The sequence below is a fragment of the Polyodon spathula genome, chromosome 7 (assembly GCF_017654505.1).
Source record: "Polyodon spathula isolate WHYD16114869_AA chromosome 7, ASM1765450v1, whole genome shotgun sequence".
NCBI lineage: Eukaryota > Metazoa > Chordata > Actinopteri > Acipenseriformes > Polyodontidae > Polyodon > Polyodon spathula.
In genome coordinates, this window is record NC_054540.1 from 51966965 (window position 1) to 51991914 (window position 24950).

The 24950-nt window shown below is 39.3% G+C and overlaps 2 protein-coding genes across 4 annotated transcripts in view; one reads left to right on the forward strand and one right to left on the reverse strand.

Annotated features, from left to right (window-relative positions):
• LOC121318746 (MORC family CW-type zinc finger protein 4-like) overlaps positions 1-20642 on the forward strand; it is a 28562-nt gene extending 7920 nt beyond the window's left edge. Inside the window, exons 4-17 of the mRNA XM_041255756.1 lie at positions 2895-3112; positions 4713-4860; positions 5467-5626; positions 6661-6789; positions 8158-8277; positions 9182-9285; positions 11027-11134; positions 13624-13746; positions 13899-13976; positions 14243-14282; positions 14803-14924; positions 15412-16081; positions 17074-17345; positions 18045-20642. Coding sequence (XP_041111690.1) covers positions 2895-3112; positions 4713-4860; positions 5467-5626; positions 6661-6789; positions 8158-8277; positions 9182-9285; positions 11027-11134; positions 13624-13746; positions 13899-13976; positions 14243-14282; positions 14803-14924; positions 15412-16081; positions 17074-17345; positions 18045-18195 — 2443 coding nt within the window. The 3' untranslated portion in view covers positions 18196-20642. The remainder of the gene's footprint in view (positions 1-2894; positions 3113-4712; positions 4861-5466; positions 5627-6660; positions 6790-8157; positions 8278-9181; positions 9286-11026; positions 11135-13623; positions 13747-13898; positions 13977-14242; positions 14283-14802; positions 14925-15411; positions 16082-17073; positions 17346-18044) is intronic.
• Positions 1-24564, reverse strand: LOC121318747 (claudin-14-like). 3 transcript variants are annotated; one of them, XM_041255759.1, is made up of 3 exons: positions 23554-24559; positions 1490-1593; positions 6-1159 (listed from the first exon to the last, which is right to left on the reverse strand). In XM_041255759.1, the coding sequence occupies exons 1-3, from the start codon at positions 24312-24314 to the stop codon at positions 1149-1151; spliced, it is 876 nt and encodes a 291-aa protein (XP_041111693.1). In that variant the 5' UTR covers positions 24315-24559; the 3' UTR covers positions 6-1148. The 3 variants fall into 3 exon arrangements, with proteins under 3 accessions (XP_041111692.1, XP_041111693.1, XP_041111691.1); XM_041255758.1 differs by having other exon boundaries at positions 1-1593; XM_041255757.1 differs by lacking the exons at positions 6-1159; positions 1490-1593 and adding an exon at positions 20706-22984 and having other exon boundaries at positions 23554-24564.
• Positions 24565-24950: the final 386 nt, after the last annotated feature.

Consider the following 24950-nt stretch of genomic DNA (forward strand, 5'->3'; position numbering starts at 1 on the left):
TTGACTAAGAAGTACCGATCAACAAAACTGACTGGATTCAATCCAGGAAAATAGCATTTCATTTTTATTAAATGGAGAAGCTTCATAGTCTTAATGTATTATTCAAAGGCCTTTGTATATCTTAGTGGAATCTGTTTGGGTTGCTGCACTCCTAATGTGTAATAAGTATTAACAGATCTTGCTGGTATGAGACTGTTGCCAGATTACTACCACTGGTCCAATGTAGTGACATTGGGGCAACTGCTGAGAGCTACTCTTCCCTGCCCTGAATACAAAGAGCTGCTCCTGTCATTCTATCAATTCAACCTCTTTCTTCAGAAGCTGGTAATGGAATCATGAATCCATATTTGAATGAATTAGAATACTAGGAGAGGGCATCAGCAAATTCTATGCATTTTATATAAGATGAAAAAAAATCATCACTCACAACACACAGTTACAACAGAGCTGGCTTAAAAAGCTACAACTATATGTCACTCTGTCATCAAGTTAGAAAAGATACAGACAAGACCATGGCTTTTCTCCTAGACAGCGCTGCAGCTGTAGCTTATGTTGACTGCGGTACGCCTCTGTAATTTGACCTTACATTTGCATGATTTCTGATGCAACTGAAAAGCTCCCAACAGGAGGTGACCTATAGTGTTATTTCTGATTTAAAACAATGTTTTGTTTTTTTTGTGTTAAAGACATAAAACCAGCTTCTACTTGAGAGATCTCCAGGTGTAAAAGTGGGTGGGGTTTGACCAACAGGTTTTTTGTTAATTTAATGTTTAATTTAATAATAGCATGTTGCTTGTCAGGTTTGCTTGGTAAAAAGAGGATATACTACACTTGAAAAGATGATGCACAATACTAACACCAGGAAAAACAAAGTGTACATTTTTATTAATAGTATGACTGTGGGACCTTAAGAATTGTAGTCATAGGGTAAGCAGAAGGAATAATGGAAAAAATTGAAAAAAAAAAAAACCTTCACATTCTGTTAATTTTGAGGAAATGCAGTAATTTTAATGTAAGTTGAAACAAAAGATGCACAGAACATTGGGCCAGTTTATTCAGACTTGCTAAGCTCGACAGAAAGTCTTCTTGTAAATCTTCACTTGCTTAATGGTGCAATGTCCAAAGTTTGGTAGGTTGTTATAAAGTGATTAGCTGTTATCTGTTAAAAAAAAAAAAAAAAAGTTTTACAGCCTGCTCTGAATGCTTCCTGTTCACCTTCACATGTGGGCCAAGTCATGTTTCAACAGCCATTAGAAAAGTGCTCACAATTTAATGCTACACCTTATCAGTCCTCAAACTGTGAAATAAAACTGATGGAAGATTCTAGCGCTGAATCACAGTCTGAATAAAAATAAAAAGCATACAGCACACAGAGGAGATAAACAGTAAAAAAGGAAGTGTCTGTTAAAACCTAACCTCAGTTCAGCATCTTCTCCTTACCTGCCTTCTAAGAAATTAGGAGGGGCCCGTTAAAACTACATCAACTCACTTCTATGGCAACAGACACACAGACCACAGCACACAAGCTCTCTTCCTTGGGTCTGCTGGTTGAGTCTCGGAGATATCTTTGTGAGGACCCAGTAAAAATGGAGGCTGTGGGGAATATGAACAGAGCTGAGACCCGGGGTCTTTATTTAATTAATATAGCAGTGAAAGGGTGCTCCATTGAAGAGGTGTCCCTTTAAAGTAAAAGCACTGTTGAGGGTTATAGAAATTATAATAAAGCATAGGCATAAGATTAAGCAAGTTTTAAACCTATTAAAAAAATATAATATTTGTGACAAACAATTGTGAACTAAATGTTCAAGTAAACAATAACATACCCGAGCATACCAATTCTTTTACGTATTTTTAAAATAGCAGTGACTATATAAACATGTGTTATCTTTCACAATTTGTTGGGGGCGTTTCTTAGGATCAAGTGTTATTTGGTATACTGTTTCTGTTTGAAAGGCGGTACAACTGCATTGCACACAAAGGGTTTAAATGGTTAACAAATCATTTATTTCAGGACTTTTCACACAAAAGCCCTTTTCCCGCTCTGTAGAAAGAAAAGTGCAATAAACGTCTGAATAAAATTATGTGGATGATGTCATGATTATGTCTGAATAGAATGTTCATTCCAAGAGGTTCCAAAGTTGAAGAGTAACGTACGTTGTCTTTGTTTCCGAGCAACAATTGTTCCATAGCACTGACTAATCCCACAGATGGTGATGTGTCTTCAGCAGTGTTGGTGAAATGTCAGGCTACTGAAAATGTAGTGGGGTTGATTTGAATGCATAGTAAAGGTTCCACAATGCTACAGTATACAGCATTTCTGGCAGATAATGGAGTATACAATTTTTTAGAGGTGTGTATAACAGGCTCATGAATGTTGAATTATGATTTAGTGCCTCTGATTTCTCATTGGCCTGGTTACTATCTCATTTTATAATAATCAGTATTCCAAATGTATATTCTTGATAGCCTTTGTGTTTACAAGTACAGAAGAAGGATGGATTTGCCACTGTGATATTTGGCCTGTCTCTTGTGTGCGGAAAGTTGCAAACACTAAACCATACAATAGATCGCTTTTCCTACCTCTCTATATAAAGAATGCTGTTTTTTTTCTTCCATTGCCTGTTTGCCAATGGAAACGCAAGCCAGTAAATGCAAAGTGCCATTACAGAAAAACACATGTGTTTTTGCACCGTATTCAGGTCAGTTTTTTTTATTGTTTTTTATTGAATCAAATTTGGAATAATGATTATTAGACACTGAGATGGTAACCATGTTAACGTATTATCTAAGTGTACCAAGCTTTGTTTTTCACATTGAGAGGAACCATACTTAAGAGACTTGAGCATTGGGTCTAAAAGGGGCTCTTGTTCTTCTTTGTCTTCTCTTTCATACAGTTTTGGCTTCACAGAGAAAGGGTCGAGTAAGAGCCATCAGCCCATAGGAGTGTATGGAAATGGATTCAAGTCTGGATCGATGCGGCTGGGGAAGGATGCAATGATCTTCACGAAGAACGGTGGCTGTCTGAGCGTGGGGCTGCTGTCACAAACTTACCTGGAGCACATCCGAGCAAAGGCTGTCATTGTGCCCATCACTCCATTCAATCAGCAAAACAATATCCTCTCCAGCGCTTGCAACGAGTGAAGCACTAGCTACACCATGCTGCTTGTTTCTGCATACGTGGTTCATTCTCATTTTTAAGTCCTTCTCAGTATTAGTTGAAGCCTTTAATAATGTCATTGTTCAATAGTTCATTGGCTGCCGGTCATCCCTCGCCTCACCAGACTCAAGTTTGAACTCCTTTTGTTGGTTTCACAGATCTTGATTAGCACCAGTCTTAGACTGCCTTAGCTAAGTAAATATTAGGTAGTGCAAGATGAGTGCTAATCACAGGTCGATGAAACCAGCAGCCTGTCCCAAAGAGACTGAGGCTGGCCTCTTGACTGGAATGTGTGGTAGAGGAAGAACTTGGATGACCATCACAGCTCACCAGAAGCTACATAAACACAAGATAATGTTGGGATACTTGTTGTAAGTCATGTAGAAAATAGTGAGTATTTCTTTCCTACAAACATTTTACTGTACTTGTATGTGTCAGTTTTTCAAATGCATCTTCGTAGTAGCTTGCATGCATCATATTACCAAGCACAATATCACTTACAACACATTCAGAAATAGAACGTGCATCTGTTTATTTGGAACAGTGTCATAGCTGCCATTGCTTTTTGATGCGTGGCAGATTTCAATCTGTAGTTTCAAGCTTCAAACACAGAAAGTGGGTTAATTACTCAGAAATAGTGGATTACTGGACACTTAAGTATGTTATAGATCATTATTTTATAAGGTAACATATAAAAACAAATCAACCAAGCTATTCTCAGACACGGTAATGGGAGCTGTTTACCTTAAACATTTGCTAATTGCTTTTTCAATATTGTTGTCTGAGAATCTGTAAACAGCTTTGAATTATTTACAGGGACCTTGTGAGAATTTCACATTTTTACATTTGCCATGTTAATGCGGTAGAAAATCTCTTAAGATATTTGACTATTAATATCTATTGAAGGAAATGATATTGAGGTGCTGAGAACATCTTGGGATATGTATCTAAAAGAGCAGATGTGAGATAGCGTGCCTGGAGCAGCTATATTTAGGGCTGTATTTATTTCATGGTACAAAGTCTAAAATAGGTATTTCAATATATTTCATGATTTAATAGTATGTGTTACAACAGAAAAAAAGCATTCTCTCATTCAGAATTGATAATTTTCTCTGGTTATTATAAAATTGTTTTTACTAAATATTGAAATGCTTACCTGAAAACAGTAAATGCTAAATTGAAAATATTTTAGTTTTTTTATGTCCACCTTTTAAAGACATTCTACTTTCACCATCAGTGAAGTCTCAAACAAAATAAAAACATAAATACATGTAAAAATAACAACAGACACATAAAATAGGCGCTGGAAGTGCGCTGGAAGTGTCTAGGTTGCCTGCTGCTGAGAGATTGCATTGCTGTATAAGCAAGCCAAGAAATAAATTAATATATAACAGTGCAATATATTTATATAGGGAACTATAACTTCTTTGTTACTAAAGCTCCTAGCAATCCATCCAAGAGCTCTTCTCATTCTGCTCAACTGAGTTGCTTAGTGTTCTGAACTAGCTGTTTGGTTGGCTGGTTCGAAGGGTGTTTTCCTTAACGTGGTCTTCACAGAACTTGATAGTAACAGAGGACTCCGTGGCTAGTCTGGATGCTATCCTGACCCACTCACTTTTCCAGACCAAGGAGGAGCTGCTGGAACAATTCGATTCCATCCCCAGCAAGAAGGGGACCAAGATCGTGATCTGGAACATCCGCAGGTGAGGTGGGGGAGGCACTGAACAGAGGTTTCAACCTGTGGTCCCGGGTGAACCCTGAAATATCTCCCAATAGGTAATGCAACTGCATCTACCACACTCCCAAACCATTAATCTGCTGCTCAACACCTAGCACAGCAGCTCAGCAAACAAAACATGTTCCTCTTTGTAACGTCAGATTTGCTTGTTATGAAATACTTTCCATTGCAGATGTATAACCGCATGGTGTCGTTTGCAAATGCTATGACAATTTGCACAAAAGCAACACTGGTATAGTATAAACAGAAATGCTTCTGCTCTAAAGCTAATGGTGGTCCTTCAATGCCAATGTGGTCACTACCTTGGAAGTGGTTGAGGACCACTGATCTAGAACCTCTGTAGTTAAGGGAAGGGGAGAGATTTGCCCTGAGAACCTAGGTGGTGTAGGTTTTGTATTGCATTTTTTTTTTGTAACTAGCAGACCAAAACCCTTGAATCTGCCAGGTTGGCAAACCCATTGTTAAGTTTATTGACTTAACTCTGAAATTACATTAGGTCAGAGTTTGTACAGGGTTGCTACAAGATGGTATTAAGTATACGTAACATGTTTTTTTCATGATTTATTTGAAGAAACAAGGATGGCAAGCCAGAAATGGACTTTGAGACAGACCCACATGATATCCGGATTCCAGATTTACGCTCTGAGCAGCCAGGGAGTTCCAGCAAAAAGGGTTGTCGTGAACCTGAGAGGGCTGACCAGACTGTGCCAGAGATGGACTACTCGCTACGGGTTAGTATGGATACTTTCAGCATAAAATCTTTTGGAATACTAAATTCAGGCATTCTTTTGAAGTAAGTTCAAAGGCAAAGAGTGATTTTTGAGAGTGATACATAACATTAAATGGTATAAAACTAGATCCATCCATCAGTGGTTTTACAGTCATTTACTTTAAAATAGGGACCTCTCTAAGTTTTGTCAAATGATGGCAGACTAAGTTATTGTTTATATGATTATACCTCCTTTAATTTCATATTTAAAGCACAATCAGAAAACCAGTGGCACTGTTCAGCTGTATTATTCACTTGCTCACCTTATTATAGCTTCATGGCTTATTTGTTTAGCTTGCACTTTAAAAACCAAGGCTTTGTAACATGGATATATTTAGCTCCAGGCAAATAATATAACACAAGCTCTCTGGTATTGATGTTACAGTAAGAAGTGAAGCAAGTGTAATGTGAAGTGTTCAGAATATTTGGGTGTGTTGACATTCCTTGCAGTGAGCAGGATAGTGAGCCGATACTGGGCGTGTTCAGTAAGTGGGACGCTCAGAGCAGCTCAGTGAAAGAACCCTCTCACGGCACGCTCCGTTCCGCTCCCTCTGAGCAACTCAAAGCGCTACAGAGCGGATTTCATTGAATATCCGAAAATGTCATGCTCTAAGCCGCTCAGTTACTTAACGCACCCACGGTTTTAAAACATTTGTAATAAACGTTGAGTTATTAGCACCGTTTCCATGAAAGGAAAGCCAAACTGCTGGTGTTACTAACATACTGAAAAACCATGAAGGTGTATTTCTGAGTCCTTTTGTTAAACATTCCAATTAGTTTTTTGTCTATTCTGAGCACCGAGAGGACTGTGTACAAGGTCTAGATAGTCTTTAAATAGGAGAACCTCAGATTGAAAGGCACTCACATGGCGTGAGTCAGGTACCGAGATTAGACCTGACGAATTCTGAACTGGTTATTGGGAGGTGAGGTTGGTTTATTGCTTACTGGACAGATTATTCAATATATTGTGAACAAGCTCCCCCTTTCTTACTGCAGGAGTACTGCAGCATCCTGTACCTGAAGCCGCGAACTCAGATCATTCTACGACAGAAGAAGGTTCAGACCAAGCTGATCGCCAAGAGCTTGGCCAACATTGAGCATGACGTCTACAAACCGAACTTCATTGTATCCTTACTAGAACTGCACGGACTCTATCCAGATACAGATTGTTATTAAAGATAGACACCAAAAAAAATCTGTTTCAGCGGCTTCTCCAGAACGAGCCATCAGTTTATGGACAACAAATATGCTTTAAAACACACCTGTACATTTACAGATAGGTGGTACTCATTGAGGAATGGTCACGAAACCCTCAGGCTCAAAGATTTGTAGCTACTGGAGCTGAAATGAAGAATTTCAGATCACTTACAGCTGCATTTCAAAGAATCCTGCTCTCTTTCAGTTAAGATTTTCTTTTGTTTTTCTTATTTGTTATGCAAAATAGCATTCTATAAATAAATAGATGAGGCGGGCGAAAGTTCCCCCGGTTTGCTTGATGGTTCAAAGATAACTACCTCTCTCTGAGCTACTTTTGTACACACACACCGGACAGCTGTTGGTATTCAAATGAGATGCAAAGTTTAAGGACAAGCAGGATGGGAAAGGGATTGTTTTCCACGTTACAGATGCCAAAGACCATACTTGCATTTTAGATTTTACAGTAGAAAACACCACTCTTATGAACCAATTACCGATTTGCATTTTCATGATAGAAATCAAAGTATTTGCAGGTTTGGAAACTCCCTGTCGGAACTCATTTCCATTACTTCAACATCCCTGCAACTCGTGTCAAACCTTATTTCAAATAGCCAAGATGTTTAATTCTGAATTCCAACAAACTATCTTACTTTGCTATCATACGCCATTACTATGCAGACACTTACCTGATAAAAAACATGTTTTGTTCTCTTCCTTTTCTGTTCATTATAGGATACTTGAATAAGTCTAGACATCTGTGCCTTTACTTTGATCTTTACTGCACTCGTCTCCATGGTTGCCATAGGGATGAAATGCTTTTTTTTTTTCAACTTAGATTAGTTCCTTTTCATACATTACTGAAATCAGAAGCAGTGGTGTACCTACTGCAACGTTCATTGAGTACTCTAATTACTCCACGAATGAGGGTGGTCAAATAACCACAGCATTACATGAATGTCTATGGAGTATTCTTTATATTTAACAAGTACCATATATGGAAAAGAAAGGGTGCTTAAACCTAAAATAAACAGCTTCATCTCAGATACTTATCCTGAGGGAACACAAAGCCACTTTTTCAGGACCAGTTCCCTCAGCTTTACTTTCCTCAGTAGCGCCACATCTCTTTAGCAACACGGTATAATTGCTAAACAGTGTGCTGTTCCCGGTCGTTCTATTGTTGCGTTTGCATGAATGCAATATAGATTCCAAAATGACACCTGGTAAAAAAAAAAAAACAATATTCACTCAGAAGCATTAAGTATGAAGCTTGTGTTCGTTCCTTAATGCATCTCCTAGAACAAGCGAGTGCGAATTACATTCGGGTTTAACTACAAGAATAAGGAGCACTACGGAATCATGATGTACCACAATAACAGGCTGATCAAGTCCTATGAGAAAGTGGGCTGTCAAATCAAGGTAAGTTTCTTGGCTGACATTGGGCTGTGCTTCTAACACTGCTTCAGGGCATCTCAGTCATGCCTTCAATCAATAAGGAGTAATGTACAACTGACTGTGCACGTTAAGACTGTAATTCAATCAAGGGGTTCTGATGACATGATAAACCACAAGAGTGATTCAAAGCTTTAACTAGGAAAGCTTTTGAGATCTTAGTTCATGCTCTTATTACTTCTCAGATATATTATTGTAGTGCTTTGTTTGCTGGCCACCTAGCTGTTAAATAGGCTTCAGTTCAGAATGCTGCTGTCATAATGTTTCCTTACACTTGCCAGTTTTAGCATATCTTGTCAGAGACCAAAGCTTTACACTGATTTCCTGAGAGATACAGAATTGATTTCAAAGTGCAGTGGAGAAGGCACTAGCTGAAACATTGTTTGACTTATCTCCAAGACTCAATAAGTTTGTGGATTAAACATATTTGTGGAAGCATGCTTTTTGCAGTTGGAACGGATTGTGTATTGTCAAGAGCTGTGGCATTCATCGTCATGAAGTGTAAAGGGAAATTAGTGTTGTATTGCTTGGTAAATAGTGAGTGGTACTGTCACCATGTGGTTTAGCAGGCTTCTTTGTAAAGTGTATTGTATTTGTTATTATATTGAGTTTTTTTGTACAGTACAATAACACTTCCCTACAGACAGTTGCCCAAGGGCTTGTTTGTTATGCCGTCCCCTGCACATTAGAGAAAAAAAAGATAGAGGATATGCATTTTCATGACATACCCTCGCTGGCTATAATTACACATTGAGCACGATTTAGCTGCATGATTTATTTATTTGGTTTGGATTGGATTTGTGCTGTTGCTGTATAATAATAATAATAATAATAATAATAATAATAATAATAGAGCTTTGTTCTTCCACAGTCCAACACCCGAGGTACTGGTATAGGGGTGATCGGAGTGATTGAGTGTAATTTCCTCAAACCAGCACACAACAAACAGGACTTTGAGTACACCAAAGAATACAGGTAAGCAGAATTGCCTTTTACTGTGCAGTACAGGGGCCACAGAGCATATATTCCAGTCTCTTACCTTTCACTCCATCGATCCTGTGGCTTCTAATTTAGAGACAGAACTTCCTGGTTTCTGAATGCTTACATCACTTCATATATCTGACTAGGGAAAGTGAACTTAAACTATCCATAGGGTAAGCAAATCTAGTGTGTGAACCAACAAACCCTGGTCTCTGAGATTCTGGTAAGGTGATTGTATGTTTAGTGTTGTAGTTGCTACTCACAGGTTGCAAAGGGAACATGAGTTAGCAGGTTCATGTGGAGTTGTGAACGCTCACTTCATATTTATGTTGTGTAAATCTAGTAGATCCTGACCTCCTCTATTCTTGACAAACTTTAATCCGCATGATCATTCTTGTTCAACAATATCAAGAAAGCAGAGATTGATGGAGCAAATAATTATTTGTATACCTTATAACCTGGGGGTAGAGGCTACACCTAACCCTGTGGTATACACCTAATATTTCACCACTGGAGACATTGAGAAAAATCTCTAGCAGAAACTACTTTCATAGTTTCTTGTAGAATTGCTACATCTGTTTATTATGGTAATTTGTTTGCAAGTGGTATTAACAAAGCAGTAGTACTGTATTCTTTTAAACTGTAATCTAAAGGGAACATCTCCAATCACTACCTTCTCATCCCTCCAGTGCTGTGAGGGTTAAGCTTGTGATTCCTGACTGTAGCCATCGACATTGTCACATTTGACGAGCACTAAAATGAAGATGAAAGAGGATGTTGCTACTTTGCCTATGAGGGAAGTTTCTGGAGTCTGGAGATAAACAGGCCACAGACACCCTCTCCTCAGAAGTGAAGCAACTTCCTGCCGACTCGAGTAGCTGCTGTGCGACATCAGGGGAAGTGAAGGCAAGCTGGTCGGGGCTATTTCTGCTCTCGATACCACTTCCCTTTGTGCCATTAGCCTCTGCACTCAGCTCTTAGAAGCAGGGGGGGGGTGAGGAGCGAAGGCCTTTCAGAGCAGCCCTTTCTCAAGTACACTCCAGGGTTTCCATGGAAATGGAAGATCTTTAAACCAAAACCGTATATAAATAAAGTGAAAAAAACAAGTTTCATCGTCAAAATTAATTCAGCCGAAATGTACTTGTGGTACTTTGCAATGGGTTTTTGAAGACGTTAACGTGATATTTGAAATGTTTAATCTTATGATTTATTATTCAGAGGTATGGATTTTTAACTCTTTTTTGTATTCAAATGTCTTAAATAGATTGCAAAGGCTTTCTTGTTGTTTTATTTTTTTTTGGGACATCTTCATAAGCTTCCTATGCTTTTTCTGAACACTTCTCGCTTCTATAAACTCTATGCCTTATAGTAATCTTTTCTTTTTTTTTTTTTTTAAATGAAGTAATTGAATGTTATAATAAAAGCAGTTATTAAAGTAGGATGAAACAATCCTTTAAAAACAAGGTGGCTGTGCCAACTTAATAAAGCCAGATGATGCCAGCATGCTGTCTAAAGTGAAGAATCTAGTGCTCTTTCAGACAGTCGGGAGAGTCAGGAGTCCTGTTGTGTGCACACATTAGTTTTTACTCCTTTACCCTTTTAAGAATCTTCACTGCTACTCGTCTTTATCTGAAGTTGCCCTGTAGTCCTCATTTCTTCTTTACTGGTCATTTAAATACCCTGAGACTCTGTACATCAATAAGGTGCAATTGATATATTTCATGTATCCCTGTAGGCTGACTCTGGCAGCTCTGGGATTGAAGCTGAACGACTACTGGAAAGTGAAGAAAGCAAAGAAATTGCAGGATCAGGTGGAAGCCAACAAGGATACAGAGGAGACACAGTGAGTAGGACGCCTCACTCCCCCGCCCCACACACCCATCTTCACACCATTAACACATCTTAATAAAGCCTCTTTAAAGATAAGAAAATAAATGCCAGAAACATTCACCTAATAGGTATTTATATCATTTTATAGGAGTCACTTTTCCTGCTTGAAACACAAACACATTAATGTGAATTTGATTGTTTAATGGTGTTTTTTAAGCTATTGGTAAAGAAATATCCTTGCAGATATTTCAGTGCTACACTGTGGATTCATCGCGTTCTACTTCAATATATCACACGAAGGAACACAGTCAGTACTGAAAACACGCTATGAAAAGTGTAGGAAAAACAGATGAGTTGTGTGAAGCTTCTTGCCACTTATGTAGATATTGCCACTAATAGTTACTCATTTAAATTAGAATTCTGGAGATTACATTAAACCTTTTCTACCTTCAAAACTCGAATTGACCCTATTTTCATTCCATGAGTTGCGTAATAATGTTTGCTGCAATGAAATATTCACTGCAGATTTTAATACTTTCCGTTCCATTCTCAATTTTCAATGCAAAACAATAATTTGCATTTCCTTAACTTACCACGTGTCTGTATCTCATGGGAGGAGACTCAGGGAATAAATGCACTTTGTTTTGTTGTAGGTGTTAGCTACAAAAACGCACATTTCTATTTTAACTTAATACACATTGCCACCTGGTGGACTAATATCGTTGTTGCATTTTCTGTTTGTGTGGCATGGTGAAATCTTGGATGTCTGCTTGTCCTGTGACCTTTCCAGCTAACAGGCCACAGGAAATCTGAGCTGGGTAAACTGAGTTGGTTTGCCTGGATCTTGTCCAGTGATAAATAAACCCCACTAATTTTTTTCATTAGTTTTATAGTATAAAAACACAGTTTGTTCTTTATTACTAAACAATTTGATGACTGCTGGAAAAACCAATCCTCAGAGTTGGGGAACATTGTCAGACCAGAAGGAAGCAAGTTTTCTTCCAGGACAACCTTGTACTTGGCTTGATTCATGCCAAAGCTGCCCGATTCCAGCCTTGCTGAAGCACCCCCAGATCATCACCGATCCTCCACCACATTTCACAGTGGGTGCGAGACACTGTGGCTTGTAGGCCTCTCCAGGTCTCCGTCTAACCATTAGACGACCAGGTGTTGGGCAAAGCTGAAAATTGGACTCATCTGGGGGTGCTTCAACAAGGCTGGAATCGGGCAGATTTGTCTTTGTGAAGGACGCATGAATCATGCCAAGTACAAGGTTGTCCTGGAAGAAAACTTGCTTCCTTCTGCTCTGACAATGTTCCCCAACTCTGAGGATTGGTTTTTCCAGCAGGACAATGCTCCATGCCACACAGCCAGGTCAATCAAGGTGTGGATGGAGGACCACCAGATCAAGACCCTGTCATGGCCAGCCCAATCTCCAGACCTGAACCCCATTGAATACCTCTGGAATGTGATCAAGAGGAAGATGGATGGTCACAAGCCATCAAACAAAGCCAAGCTGCTTGAATTTTTGTGCCAGGAGTGGCATAAAGTCACCCAACATCAATGTGAAAGACTGGTGGAGATCATGCCAAGAAGCATGAACGCTGTGCTTGAAAATCAGGGTTATTCCACCAAATATTGATTTCTGAACTCTTCCTAAGTTAAAACATTAGTATTGTGTTGTTTAAAAATGAATCTGAACTTATTTTCTTTGCATTATTCGAGGTCTGACAACACTGCATCTTTTTTGTTATTTTGACCAGTTGTCATTTTCTGCAAATAAATGCTCTAAATGACAATATTTTTATTTGGAATTTGGGAGAAATGTTGTCAGTAGTTTATAGAATAAAACAAAAATGTTCATTTTACCCAAACACATACCTATAAATAGTAAAACCAGAGAAACTGATAATTTTGCAGTGGTCTCTTAATTTTTTCCAGAGCTGTATATATATATATATATATATATATATATATATATATATATATATATATATATATATATATATCATATAATCAGTGTATCAGTAAATAAATCTAGAAAGCATAAAATAGGTTAAAATGGAAGAGTTGTCATGCGTAAGCATATTACTTGTTGAGTGAGCTGAAGTAACTCAGATTTAAATTAAAGGAGAATGTGTATCTTTGGTAAACTTCCTTTTGGTAAATCCAGACAGACATGAGGATTACCTGAAACATTCTTTGAAAGCTGGTTAAGCCTCAAAGAAGATTCTGTTTCATTTAATTTACAAGGAGCTGTGCAGTGTTGTGAGCTTCCTTGGCCTCATTGACATGGCCGAATGGCATGCATAAGTATAATGGAAAGCTGTAGCCTTGACACCTGTCTGACTTTCTTTGTTGAAAAGGTAAACACTATTTAAAGCACAGAGGAGTGTGTTTTGCAGGCCACAGTATTTCAAACCACAAGCACACCACACAAATCTGTCCCAGGAGTCTTGTGAGTGTGGATAGTGATTCTCTGCTGTGTTTGCATCTCTGCAGGGGGAACCCGGACCATCAATGGGTGCAGTGTGAGGAGTGTCTGAAGTGGAGGAAGCTGCCTTTCACAGAGGAGCCTGTCCCTGAGCCATGGTACTGCCACCTCAACCCTGACCCCAAGTGCAGGTGAGTGGGAGGGAGGGGGTTTGTGCTTTACACTCAAGGCAGGAGGGAGTAACTGTCATAAGAATATATTGTAGCAGTGCAGGACTTTAGTGTTGTCTATGAATGCAGATGCACCTGGTGGTGGGTATTGTATGTTGTGTGTTGAATTTCAGGCGCTGTATCGACCCAGAGGAAGCTGAGGAAAGTGAAGATGAGCTCACACCCAGCTACGAGAAGACCTTTAAAAAACAGTAAGTAGTCTGCCTTCCCCTCCTATTGCAGTGCAGACCCTCGTCCCTGTGTGAAGCTTGTAAAGCCTGCGCTGTGTCCTGCGAGGCTGCCGAGAGAGTAAGGGGTGGTGGTTCTGTTTATTCTTCTTGTGAATCTGCTGTAGTCCTTATTCTACTGCTGTTGTTTCTATTTATCTACAAACTGTAGAGGGAAGTTAGCTTGACTATGTGATCATGTTTTTTTTTAAAGTGTTGTGCTAATTTGATGTATCAACTTGTGATTTCAGAGATTTGAGCAATGACAGAAAAAGGAGTGTGTCTCTTGAGGTGGGTTGAGAAAAATATACAGCACATACAGATGTGAAATCTAATTGGAAAGTGTTTATCAAACCAAACATTTTGCACACTCAAAAACAGAATGCAGAGAGCAGATGTATTAAGACCTGATATATATAAAAAAAAAAAAAGACAGCAGAATAAAAGGTAACATATGATACAATTGTGGTTAACTTGTCCCCCCATTTGGGCAACTAGTATGGAAGCACATCTTCCCTGCCACTTCTAAATTCCCTGTTTCATATCTATAGATATGCAAAGCCTAGTGAAAGCACTGTGAAGCACAGGCAATGATAAGGAAAAGTAAATCCACAGCACGGTGTAAGCATGGGGAACTGCACATGTACATTGTGAGTGTGTAAGTGAATGATTTGAATGTAAGTAGACAGTGAATAAAATAGTGTAGGTGTGTGTTGGAAACATAGATGTAATTGGCATCTAACTTTTACATTCCCCTAACCCAGGTCTGTTCGTATTCGAGTGTTATAAATGAATCTGTATGGTGTTTCAGGGAGGTATCGTCAAACCAGAGCTGTCCCGGGGTCTGTCTGGGCCGCCTAATCTTCTGACCAGTCAAGAGGAGGAGCAGGTGGAGGGGAGGGAGAAAGGCGCGGCTGGGTCAAGCGTCCCCAGGTTTGAGGATTTCTGCTTCTGTCGCTGATCATGCCAAGTAGTATTCCTCTTTATACCAGTGAAAACGCCTTGAAGAGCAGCGTTGTATGGCTGTGAAGCATTACAGCTGTTTACACTAAGCTATTCTTCTTGTTTAGGCTCGCTTTGTATCATTTCCTGTTGCAGTCATCACAGTCTGGTGACTTTTGTAAAGCAGCCCGGTATGGCCTCCGTAGAGCTCACAGATTCTCAAAGTATATGTGGACACCATTACCTTGTCCCCCTGTATCACTCGTGGATTTAAGAAATACTGCAAAAAATAAATGTGCTATTTCTTACATTCACTGTTTCCTCAACATCATGGTGTACATAAACTCCTTTTTCTTTTTCTGAATGCTTTTGTGTACAAACTAGTTCAACTATAAAATTCTCTTCAATGATAAAAGATTTTCATCTTAATGGGAGATTATAATCTTGTTGTTATATTTCTGGACTTTTCTGTCTTCAGTAAAAAGCAAAAGCAAGGCTTGGATAGCAGCTGCCTGAACATAAGGCCCGAAGCGTGGGGAGGATTGGGAGATCAGGCAAATGCCCTTATGAAAACAGGCTCGGGCTCCAGTGGGGAGGAAGAGGGCCATGATGTAATCATAGTCTCAGAAAAGAGCACCCCTCCCTCCCTGCCCGTTATAAAACAGGAAGAGCAGATGTTGCCCTGGCCTGCAGGGGGTGCGGCTCCTAAAGGACAGCAGAATCTCTGGAACAAATCCAAGAAAAAGGCTCCCTCCACAGCCCAAACAGTGGTAGTGCCACCAAGAACAAGAGAAGGGTGGCCTGTGAAGGCCTTGACCCATGGTAATGTTACAGCACAGGAAGGGAAAAGAAGGAAACCTGCTGCCATGGCTGCAGACTGCCCAGAGAATGAGCAGCTGGCACAGATCCAGGCTCTGGAGCAGGCAGCCCGCTTAGAGAGGGTGGCAGAGCTAGAGAAGGAAGCAGAGAGGCTGAGAGGGAATCTGAGGGTCCCTACACTGCCCCAGGACTGCCCCACAAGCCTGCAACAGATGAGGCAACTGTACCAGCAGGCCTGTCAGGAGAAGGAATTCTTCAGCCAGGGGCTGAACGAGGCCGAAGACAAACTGGTTGTCATCTCTGCCGAAAGGGACAAGTACAGACATAAGGTAGGGAGCTGCTTGTTTGTTACTTAGTTGCATACATCTCATCTTCCTAGAGGCCCCCATGTCGTAGTGAGGTTTCTTCCTGTGGGGGTACTAGCTTTGTATCCCTCTCTACACCACAACGTCCAGCATGGACACACACACACACACACACACACACACACATGTCACAGGGCATGCTTGGTATAAAGAACTGCACTTTCATCTGTTTGTTTATGTTGTTTACATTTTTTCTCAGTAAAATAAGAAATCATTGCTAAAACGGTACACCATTCCAGTCCCATTCTTTACCTGGAAATGGCCCTGGGGATTTCCTAGATTAATGAGCGATTCCTAAATCTGTAAGCCGCTGTGCGCTCTTTCATGTTGTCAGACAGACATTCCAGGTGACTGCCTCCAAGTTATAAGCAAAACACTTTTTGCCAGATACTCAAAACATAACAGTTCAAATAGTCTTAATCCGGCTTGTAGGTTCATGTCTTCATTTCAACTTAGCAGAAAAGAACACTAAAACTATATATAATGTAAGACTGTATTTGACTCTGGGCTTATTTTGAGCACAGGGCAAGGCACTAACATTAAGGCAAAGGTTGTTAGTTCCTGATTATAGGGCACTACGTGGGCGCAAACAAGCACAATTAGACTTTTGCCCTGTGAAGTGGTTTTTGGTACAATGAGTTGTTATGCCTGCGCTATTTGTATGTGTTGGCAAACAATTTTGGGAGTGGCTTCATTATCATTTTCCATTTCAATGGATTGGTCAGCGCTAACCAAATCGTGCCAACTAAAACCGTTTTACTTTTAAAATCACAAGGATGCCATTAATTGTTTGGCAGAGTGATTACACACATTCTTTCTCACCCCAGTGACTCATTATCAGTATGGGCCTGTGCTATTGATTGGAGTATGGTTGTGAACAGTGAGCCCAAAGCAAAGCCTGCCTGCAGTCTATGTGTGTGTGTTTGTGGAGTGACTCTGTGGGATGTCCTGTGCAGGTGGCTGAGCTGGAGCGGGAGAAGTGTCGCCTGCAGCAGGAGTTTCACAGGAGCCAGCAGGAGGTGCTGCTGCTCCGAGCTCATCCTAGCAGAGCCAATGAAGAGATCTTCTGGGGCAAGAAGTACGCCAGCTTCCAGTACCAAGAGCTGGAGCCATTGCGGGCCGAGCTGGACCGAATTCGGAGGGAGAAGAGGGAGCTGGAGAACCGACTAAGCAGGCAAAGAGAGACCCGGGAGCAGGGCACAAGCCCCCAGCCAAGTGCCACTGACAGGTAACCTGCATGGAGAGAGGGAGCCCAAAACATCTACGTGCAACCATTCTCGACTATGCAATGCATCTGGGTTGGAAATGGTCTTACCTACACTACGCACCCAGTTCAATTAACTTTAAGCAAGGAAAAATATACATTCATGCAATAAACAGTGCAAGAGAAGATTTTAAACACATCATCAATGTGATTAAATAGTGGGTTGGGAACCTGTTCTCTGTCATGTCATTTCCAAGGAGACAGCAAGCAGGCTCACACAGTTATTTATTTATTTATTAGCAAATACCCTTACCCAGGGCAACTTACAGTTGTATACAAAAAAATACTTAACAGGAATTAAAAGTACAATTAAGAGCAAGTTACAAAATACAACGACAAATACAGTCCTGATAAGAGCACAATCTTGCTCGGTTACACAATAGCACAATTCAGTTGATGTAATGATGTAAAATCACCTTTGAGGTTTAGCTCATTATGAAGTCCCTGTTTTTAAATCTCTTCGTGCACACAAGCATGCAGTTTGTCTGAGGGGGCTGAAAAGCTAAAGCTGTGCAGTGCAGGATGCTGCTCAGCTAGAAAGCAGTATAGTGTTTTTAAGCCCAGTGCATTAGGTCTGGTCTCATGATTGCGTGATTGAAGCAGTGCAGAGGCAGGCTGGTTCTCACAGGATGTCGCCCCCCCACTCCACCCTTGTTTCCACAGCGTTACCATGGAGAGGCTGCGTACACTGCGCCAGAACGTGGCAAACCTGCTGACCTCGGTCCTGCCTCATCTGGACCTGAAGGAGATCAGTTTCGACACAGGAGACATCGACCACATCCTGGAGAAGGTCATCGAAGCCAACAAGATCTGAGGCCCAGGCCAGGACAGATCATTTGATCCTTTAACAGGCTGTTGTGCTCTGTTATTTTTAAGGATGCTGCCTTTAAAATATCTGTGTATTGAGTAAGCTGTCCAAATTGTACAAAATCTAGCAATCACACAAAGTGTAAAATATAAGAAATAGGGAGATTAAATGAGCTATACTGTAATAGTTAGCTGGACATTATTGATGACATCTGTTCAATAACAAAGAAAATAAATAACATAACAAATTAATTTAGTGACTGATGTCTGGAGTTGTTTTTGTGGAATGGCAAAATTTACTGGTATAGAATTAAAGTGTGCATGTTAAAATGGGCTACCCTTAGAAAAGGAATAGGACTGTTTTATCATTCATGCAGTGCTTTTATAGCAGTAAAGACAGGTTCTTTCAGCAATATATTTATAAAAAATACGTCTACATTGTAGCATAAAATCAAACATTGACATATGACTGTTGAGGTGGGCATGCAATGTATTTTTATTTGTATTTTGTATCTGAATTCAAAGCACAGCTGGCTCATAGAACCACTACACTATCACCCACACCCTAAAACTGTCAAGTATTACCTTTTTCCACATATAAAGTAACCAGTTTTTAAGTCACCTGGTTTCAATTCTTGCAGAAAAACACAACTGAAAAAGTGGAATAGCCAGAGTTGTCCACCCAGCAACAACAAACGTTATCAACTTCGACTTTGATAACCCCTTTTCCCTACCATATATAAAATATATAATTTATTTTTTAGGTTCAAATAAGATACTACTGGCCATGAGTAGAACATGTGAATAATATGGCTGAAGTCAATTTACCCTTAACCACTGTGTGTACATATTGTATTGTAAATTAGATGAATGCTGGACCCAGGTTCCTAATATGTCAGTTAAGTCAAATTGTCATTTACAAATCCTCTAGAACTTAAACATTTAGTTGGAAATGGTATGGTAGCAATTAGTGTAAATAATATAGATTACTAGTGATTGTTTTATATAGGCTGCCAGTCCTTTTTCCTATTTTATACATTCTTGATCACATCTCAGTAACAGCGAACTCAGCGAAAGATGCTTAAGAGTCTTTTTTATACAGCGTCAAACCATGTGGAAAGTACCTAGTGCGTCAGAACAGTGCCTTAATGCAGTACTATGTTGAGAAAAGAGAGATCTATTGGGATGTATTTGTTTTTGCGCTGTGTGTAACCAGCTGGGAAAAAAAAAAAAAAAAAAAACAACCCGCAATCTGAGAATCGCTAGAACAAAATGAAACCTTTCCCAATACCACTAGAACAGTAATGACATTTCCCCGAATGTGTGGTCAAGGCCTATTTAGAAAGACCTACACTTAGTGTTAAATACAAAATAAAAATAACGATAAATTACAGATGAGTTAATAAAGTAAATTAGTTGTTTTTACTAAATGAATTACATTTGGCACAGCTTACCCTTAAATCTAAATTAAAGACTTTAACCATTTGTTGAACCCATGACTAGGAAGGCAGTGTCTTGGTAAAACATACTTTTAAAAAAATTTCATCACTGGCACCAAAAAGGTTAAAGTGTGAGGTCTGTTGATAATATTTAAATATCTGATAACTAGATACTACAAAGTAAAACGTTTCTTCTATTTTTTTTTTTCATTAACAGTTGTTACTTGTTACTGATTGTCAAAGTACCATAGAAAGAGTTTGCCTATGAAACCAGAAGCTCAACTCGTGCTCAGTCCACTAGAGGGAGCTGTTATGTGGATGTTTGATGCTGCTGCCCTCTGGTGCATGCCAAAGGAGGTACGTTAGTGTACAATGCTAGGCGGTTCATTGATGGGAAATGAAAAAAAAAAAAAAGCAACACAAAGCTTTTAGTTGTAGGAATGAGGGTAAACATGTTCATCATACATTCAATTCTACTACCTTTGTATTATGTTAAGCCAGCTTGTATTTAAGCACCATGTAACTGTGAAGCACACTGTAGAACAGGAAGTGTCGACGGCATCTTCATTTTGCAGATACCCCACTATGGATATATTTACAGCAACAAATGTTTGCGTTTATAAAGAACACATATACTGTATATAAGTCCAAAGTAGTGATGATTTTAACTTTGTAGCATGTATATATTTTGCAGATTTGTAATAAACACAACATTTGTAAAAATGTCTTTCGCGTAAACATTCCATGTTTTGCAGTATCAAGTAGCTGTAGCAGTGTATGTATTTCTCTTGGCCGTTAACCAGCATTGTGCATCCACTCATAATATTACAACTTTGATCAATGTACTTATTCAGCCACATATTTTCTATGTCTTAATGTTTAATTTATTGTAATTGTTTTTTCATATCCATAATATATTTTCTACCAAGTGTGAAACCTGTTTTGTTTTGTAATATTGTTTAAATGCTGTGTGGTGTTTGAAGGGCTTATTGTTTGGCTGCTGTTGTATATATATATATATATATATATATATATATATATATATATATATATATATATATATATATATATGGCGTATCATTTAGAAAAACTGTTTTTTATAAAATGTTTGAATATGTAAATCTGCATGACTTGTGTTCTTAATGTGTTTCCTGATTTCTGATTTGACCTGTGTAGAGAATACAGCCAGTAAGCATCTATCACAAGCCTCAGTATAAAAAATAAATACATAAAAAAACAAGTGGGCAAGCTGTACCAGATGTTAAACTGAGGCCCTAAACTGCAGTAATCAAAAAAAGTCAATGCATTTCATGAGAACCATAAAGTTGCGCAACTTCAGCCTTATCTACAGATCAGTACTTTTGCTTCCCAGCTGAACAATCAAAACCTCAAACTATTTACACACAGTTCGAGATAACGCTTAGTAAAAATTAAACATCTTTTAATGCATTTGTGGTAAGAAAACTCTAAAAGGCGTACACGTAGCTTAAACACGTTTTACCAAAGTACAGCCGCATGGAGTTGTCAAACATTTGTCTTTGTCTAATGAGGGTCATTTAAGTGCTACTGTCAACTGACATTAATGAGACCACTTGGTAGAACACAGCAAAGCATGGTAGGGCACAGGGGCGTGCGGTGATATTGTGCTAAAGGATTCAGTTACTGCACATACACGGGGAAGCATGAACATTTAATACAGCAAACTTCCATCAGGGTCTAGCCTGTAGAAATGCTTATTGAAACTGTATGGTAAGAGAAATGTTGGAAATCAGTGTTGGCTATAGCAGTTTGTGACATCTAGGGCATGTGAAAAGAGCTCATTTCGATCCAAGAGAGCTACAAATCAAGTTAACCAGGCAGGTGAAGTTTATTTACGCAGTAATGTGTTTTAAAAATCAATACTAGTAGTAGATAAGATAAGTTTGCTTTCCAACTATTATTTCTATGTCTTGTTTCTTGTTCCTATACTATCGAATAATACACCTGAAATGACATTATCGAGCCTGTGTTCCAATATCCTAATTAGATTTTTGTACATTTTGTATGAAACACTGACACCCTGAATAGGACTGTAGTACTGTAATTACTGAATGGATGTGAAAAGGAAATATTCTACAAACAGGTAGTGGTAGTTCCTATCAGAAGATACAGAACCTGTAATGAAATGCAACGTGTGTTTAAAATTGTTTTCGAATTTAAAATCTTTCTGTCATGTAATGGTGTTATTGCTGGAAGGGGTGTTCTTCGATCACTGGGTGTTTTATTGAGTTGACATGAAACTGTTTTTTGATAAATCTTCCCCCTTGGAAGACCATTTTAAACCTTTTGGTTGTCAAAATGGTGAATTTTCCCCTGCACTGTATAACAAAAAGAAAACAGATGCAGTAAATTGTATTGACACCTTTTGTGCTTGGGGGAGTGATGTGTTGGATAAAAATAAAGCATGACTCACTGCTCATGTGTTACCTGCCTTCCGGCATTAAATAAAACAGATATGTATAGCTGTACAGTAAGGCAGTAAAATGTGGCTGTTACTTACTCATCAAGTTCCAAACAAAGCCAATATATCAATCATTCCTCATGCTAGTTTCAGTTAAGTAAGTTTTTATGTGTACTTTTTATTGATCCATGCAGTAAAAAAGTACCCCCCTGTGTACATTCTTGAAGTATTCTTTTAAATAGCAAGTATAATATATGGACAACACCGTATGTTTAAACCTATATTAAACAGAAGCATTCTGGGATTTTATTTTATATCAAACTCTGCATCTTATTAACACTGTTGCCTAAAATACGAAAAAGTTATTCAATGCTACACACAAAACAAACCAAAAAAAAATAAAAAATGTAAAAAATTTACGTTAATTGTATCTCACAGTAAACAGATACATGAAAAAACGGTTTTGAAATGATCTGCTATTTTGAATAGATACGGTATCATTTGATAATAATCATCAACATGCTTACAGATGCTTGACAATGCACCTTAAAGTGTGACCAGCACGATCTGGAACACTTGAACATTGTTCTTGGTCCCAGTGAACCAGAACAATATATTTTGATTCCAGTGATGAAGGTTTTTGCTTGGTCTATTTGGCTTTCTGTAGTTATCATGGCTTTCACAATTTCCATGAAATGTACCCACAGTAGTGTAATACGTAGTTTTACTTAAATAATCCCCATTTCTGAACGAATAGTGTAAATATCATGTTTTTCATCACTTCAAAATAAAGACAGCAAATATTTGCCTTACTGACTTGTTGCAATGCATTCTGGAACCTGGCAACCATCTTGTTTTGCTTCTGGTAAATGATTGAACACACTGCATAGAGCTGCAGGATTTCTTTAAAATGTCTTCTGTAAAAAAGAAACCAGCTGCATCAAAGAGCAGAAACTTGTCTGCTAAAGATCGCTCTGTCCAATACAAGAAAGGGACATTTTACCTGTCTGTTGTTATTTTTAAATGTATTTATGTTTTTATTTTGTTTGATAATTCATTGACATTCTGTAATTTAGTATTTAAATATTCTGAGAAAAAGATACATTTTGAACATGACAACATAAATGTGTTCTGCTTTTATAATATTATGTTTAATCATAAAATATTTTGAAATACTTATTTTCAGATCATGAAAAGCAGTGAAATAAGCCATCTTTTTACAGTGAAAAAAATATAGCCCTAGCTTAGTTTTATCATAGATTAGCAACAGAATTTATGCTGACATATTTAAATTTTTGGAACATTTTAAGTGCACTGCAACCTGTTTATAATAGATTGCACAGGGGCATATTTCCCAGCAAAGTGACAGTGTAAGTTTGACTTCACAGGGGGCCAGTGATAGTCCACTGTCAAGTAACGAGTCAGTGCTCCATAATTCCTGGTACATTCCAGTCCAGTTCACCCACCCTAGCAGTGTCACACATACCCATTGAGATTGTAGCCATTGAAGTTGGTTCTCTGAGTCCTGGAGGAGGAGGCGGGGGGCCGGGGGTCTTTGCTCTGGGGATGGTCATTGCTGTTGTGCACCGACGGGTTCCGGAAAGTCATTTGCTGCGAGTGTTGGGGATTGCTGATCGGGTAAGGGTGGCGTCCCCCAAGACCGAAGTGTCTTGCACCCTCTTCCTGCCCACAGCAGGAGGCACAGAGGATACCCCCACCTAGGAAGGAGAGCAAGGCAGACACCATGCCCACGTAGAGCGACTCGCCCATCTCGTACTTGTAGCTGGAGGACAGGTTAGGGTTGTAGAAAATGCTGATCACCTCGTTAGTTGTCCATGACACAGGGATCAAGCACATGAAGCCAGCAGCCAGGAAACAGCAGCCTCCAGTGCCAGCCACTTTGGATCTGGCCGAGGACTCCAGCATGCAGGTGGTGCACTTCATCCCAATACAAGAGATGGCACAGCCCAGGCTGGACAGAGCCACTGAGATGACCATCATGGCCCGTGCAGCCTGGAGATCAGAGGGCAAGGCTAGCAGAGAGTTGTAGGTCTTGCACTGGATGGTGCCCATGCTGAGGTAGGCACACTCCATCCACAGGCCTTTCCGGTAGCCCATGGATGTGATAATGTTGGAGCCGATATGTGCAGTGGTTCTCCAGTTGGGCAAAATGGTAGCAACCAGTGTCCCTAAAAAACCCAGCATTCCCAGAATGAAGCCTATCAGCTCCAGCCCTGTGGAAGACATTCCTAACCCTTCTTTTCACTCAGAAATTAGATTCTCCTGGATAAGTTAGCAAGAATTTGTTCAATGTTCCTCTCCTGTTCTGGGTGGTCTGAAAACCAGGGGATATCTAGGTGACTGTCTTAATATGAAAGCAAACACGCTGGTTAAATATTCACTCATCAGAGAGCTATTTCCCAGCCACCAGTAACAAACACTAGACCCTCTACTATCATAAAGGGAACATGTTACAGTGAAGAGAGGAAGGATTTCTAGGTCAGGGTCAGCGCCTGCTGGGGTGAGAGAGGTATTCTGTGTCAAATCCTCACTCAATAGCTTGTGTGAGACCATTATCATTTTGAGAAAATATAAGTCAAGCTCCAGTTCTATTACTGAATTGGCCTTCGCTTGTAGTTGTTAAATAGACTTAGAAACCAGGAGAGGCTATGCAGTGCTAACAAACAATTCCATTCTAAAACAGAGCTCTGTGATTGGCTGAACAAGATTCTAAGCAATGATGTTGTTTCTGCAAAAAGGCACGGCAAATGTAGTGTAGTAATCTCAAAACTAATGCTTTATCAGTGTCTTATAAGAAATGATCCGTAAGAAAAACTTGAATAATGTAGAAATTAGATTTAATAATGTGTCTTAAATGCATAA

Coding starts and splice junctions, on each gene's coding strand:
- LOC121318747 (XM_041255757.1), bottom strand. CDS start 24,314: ATGTCTTCCACAGGGCTGGAGCTGATAGGCTTCATTCTGGGAATGCTG. Junction 22,985..23,553: donor AATGGCTACAATCTCAATGG/GTATGTGTGACA, acceptor TCTTTTTTACAG/AAGACATTTTAAAGAAATCC.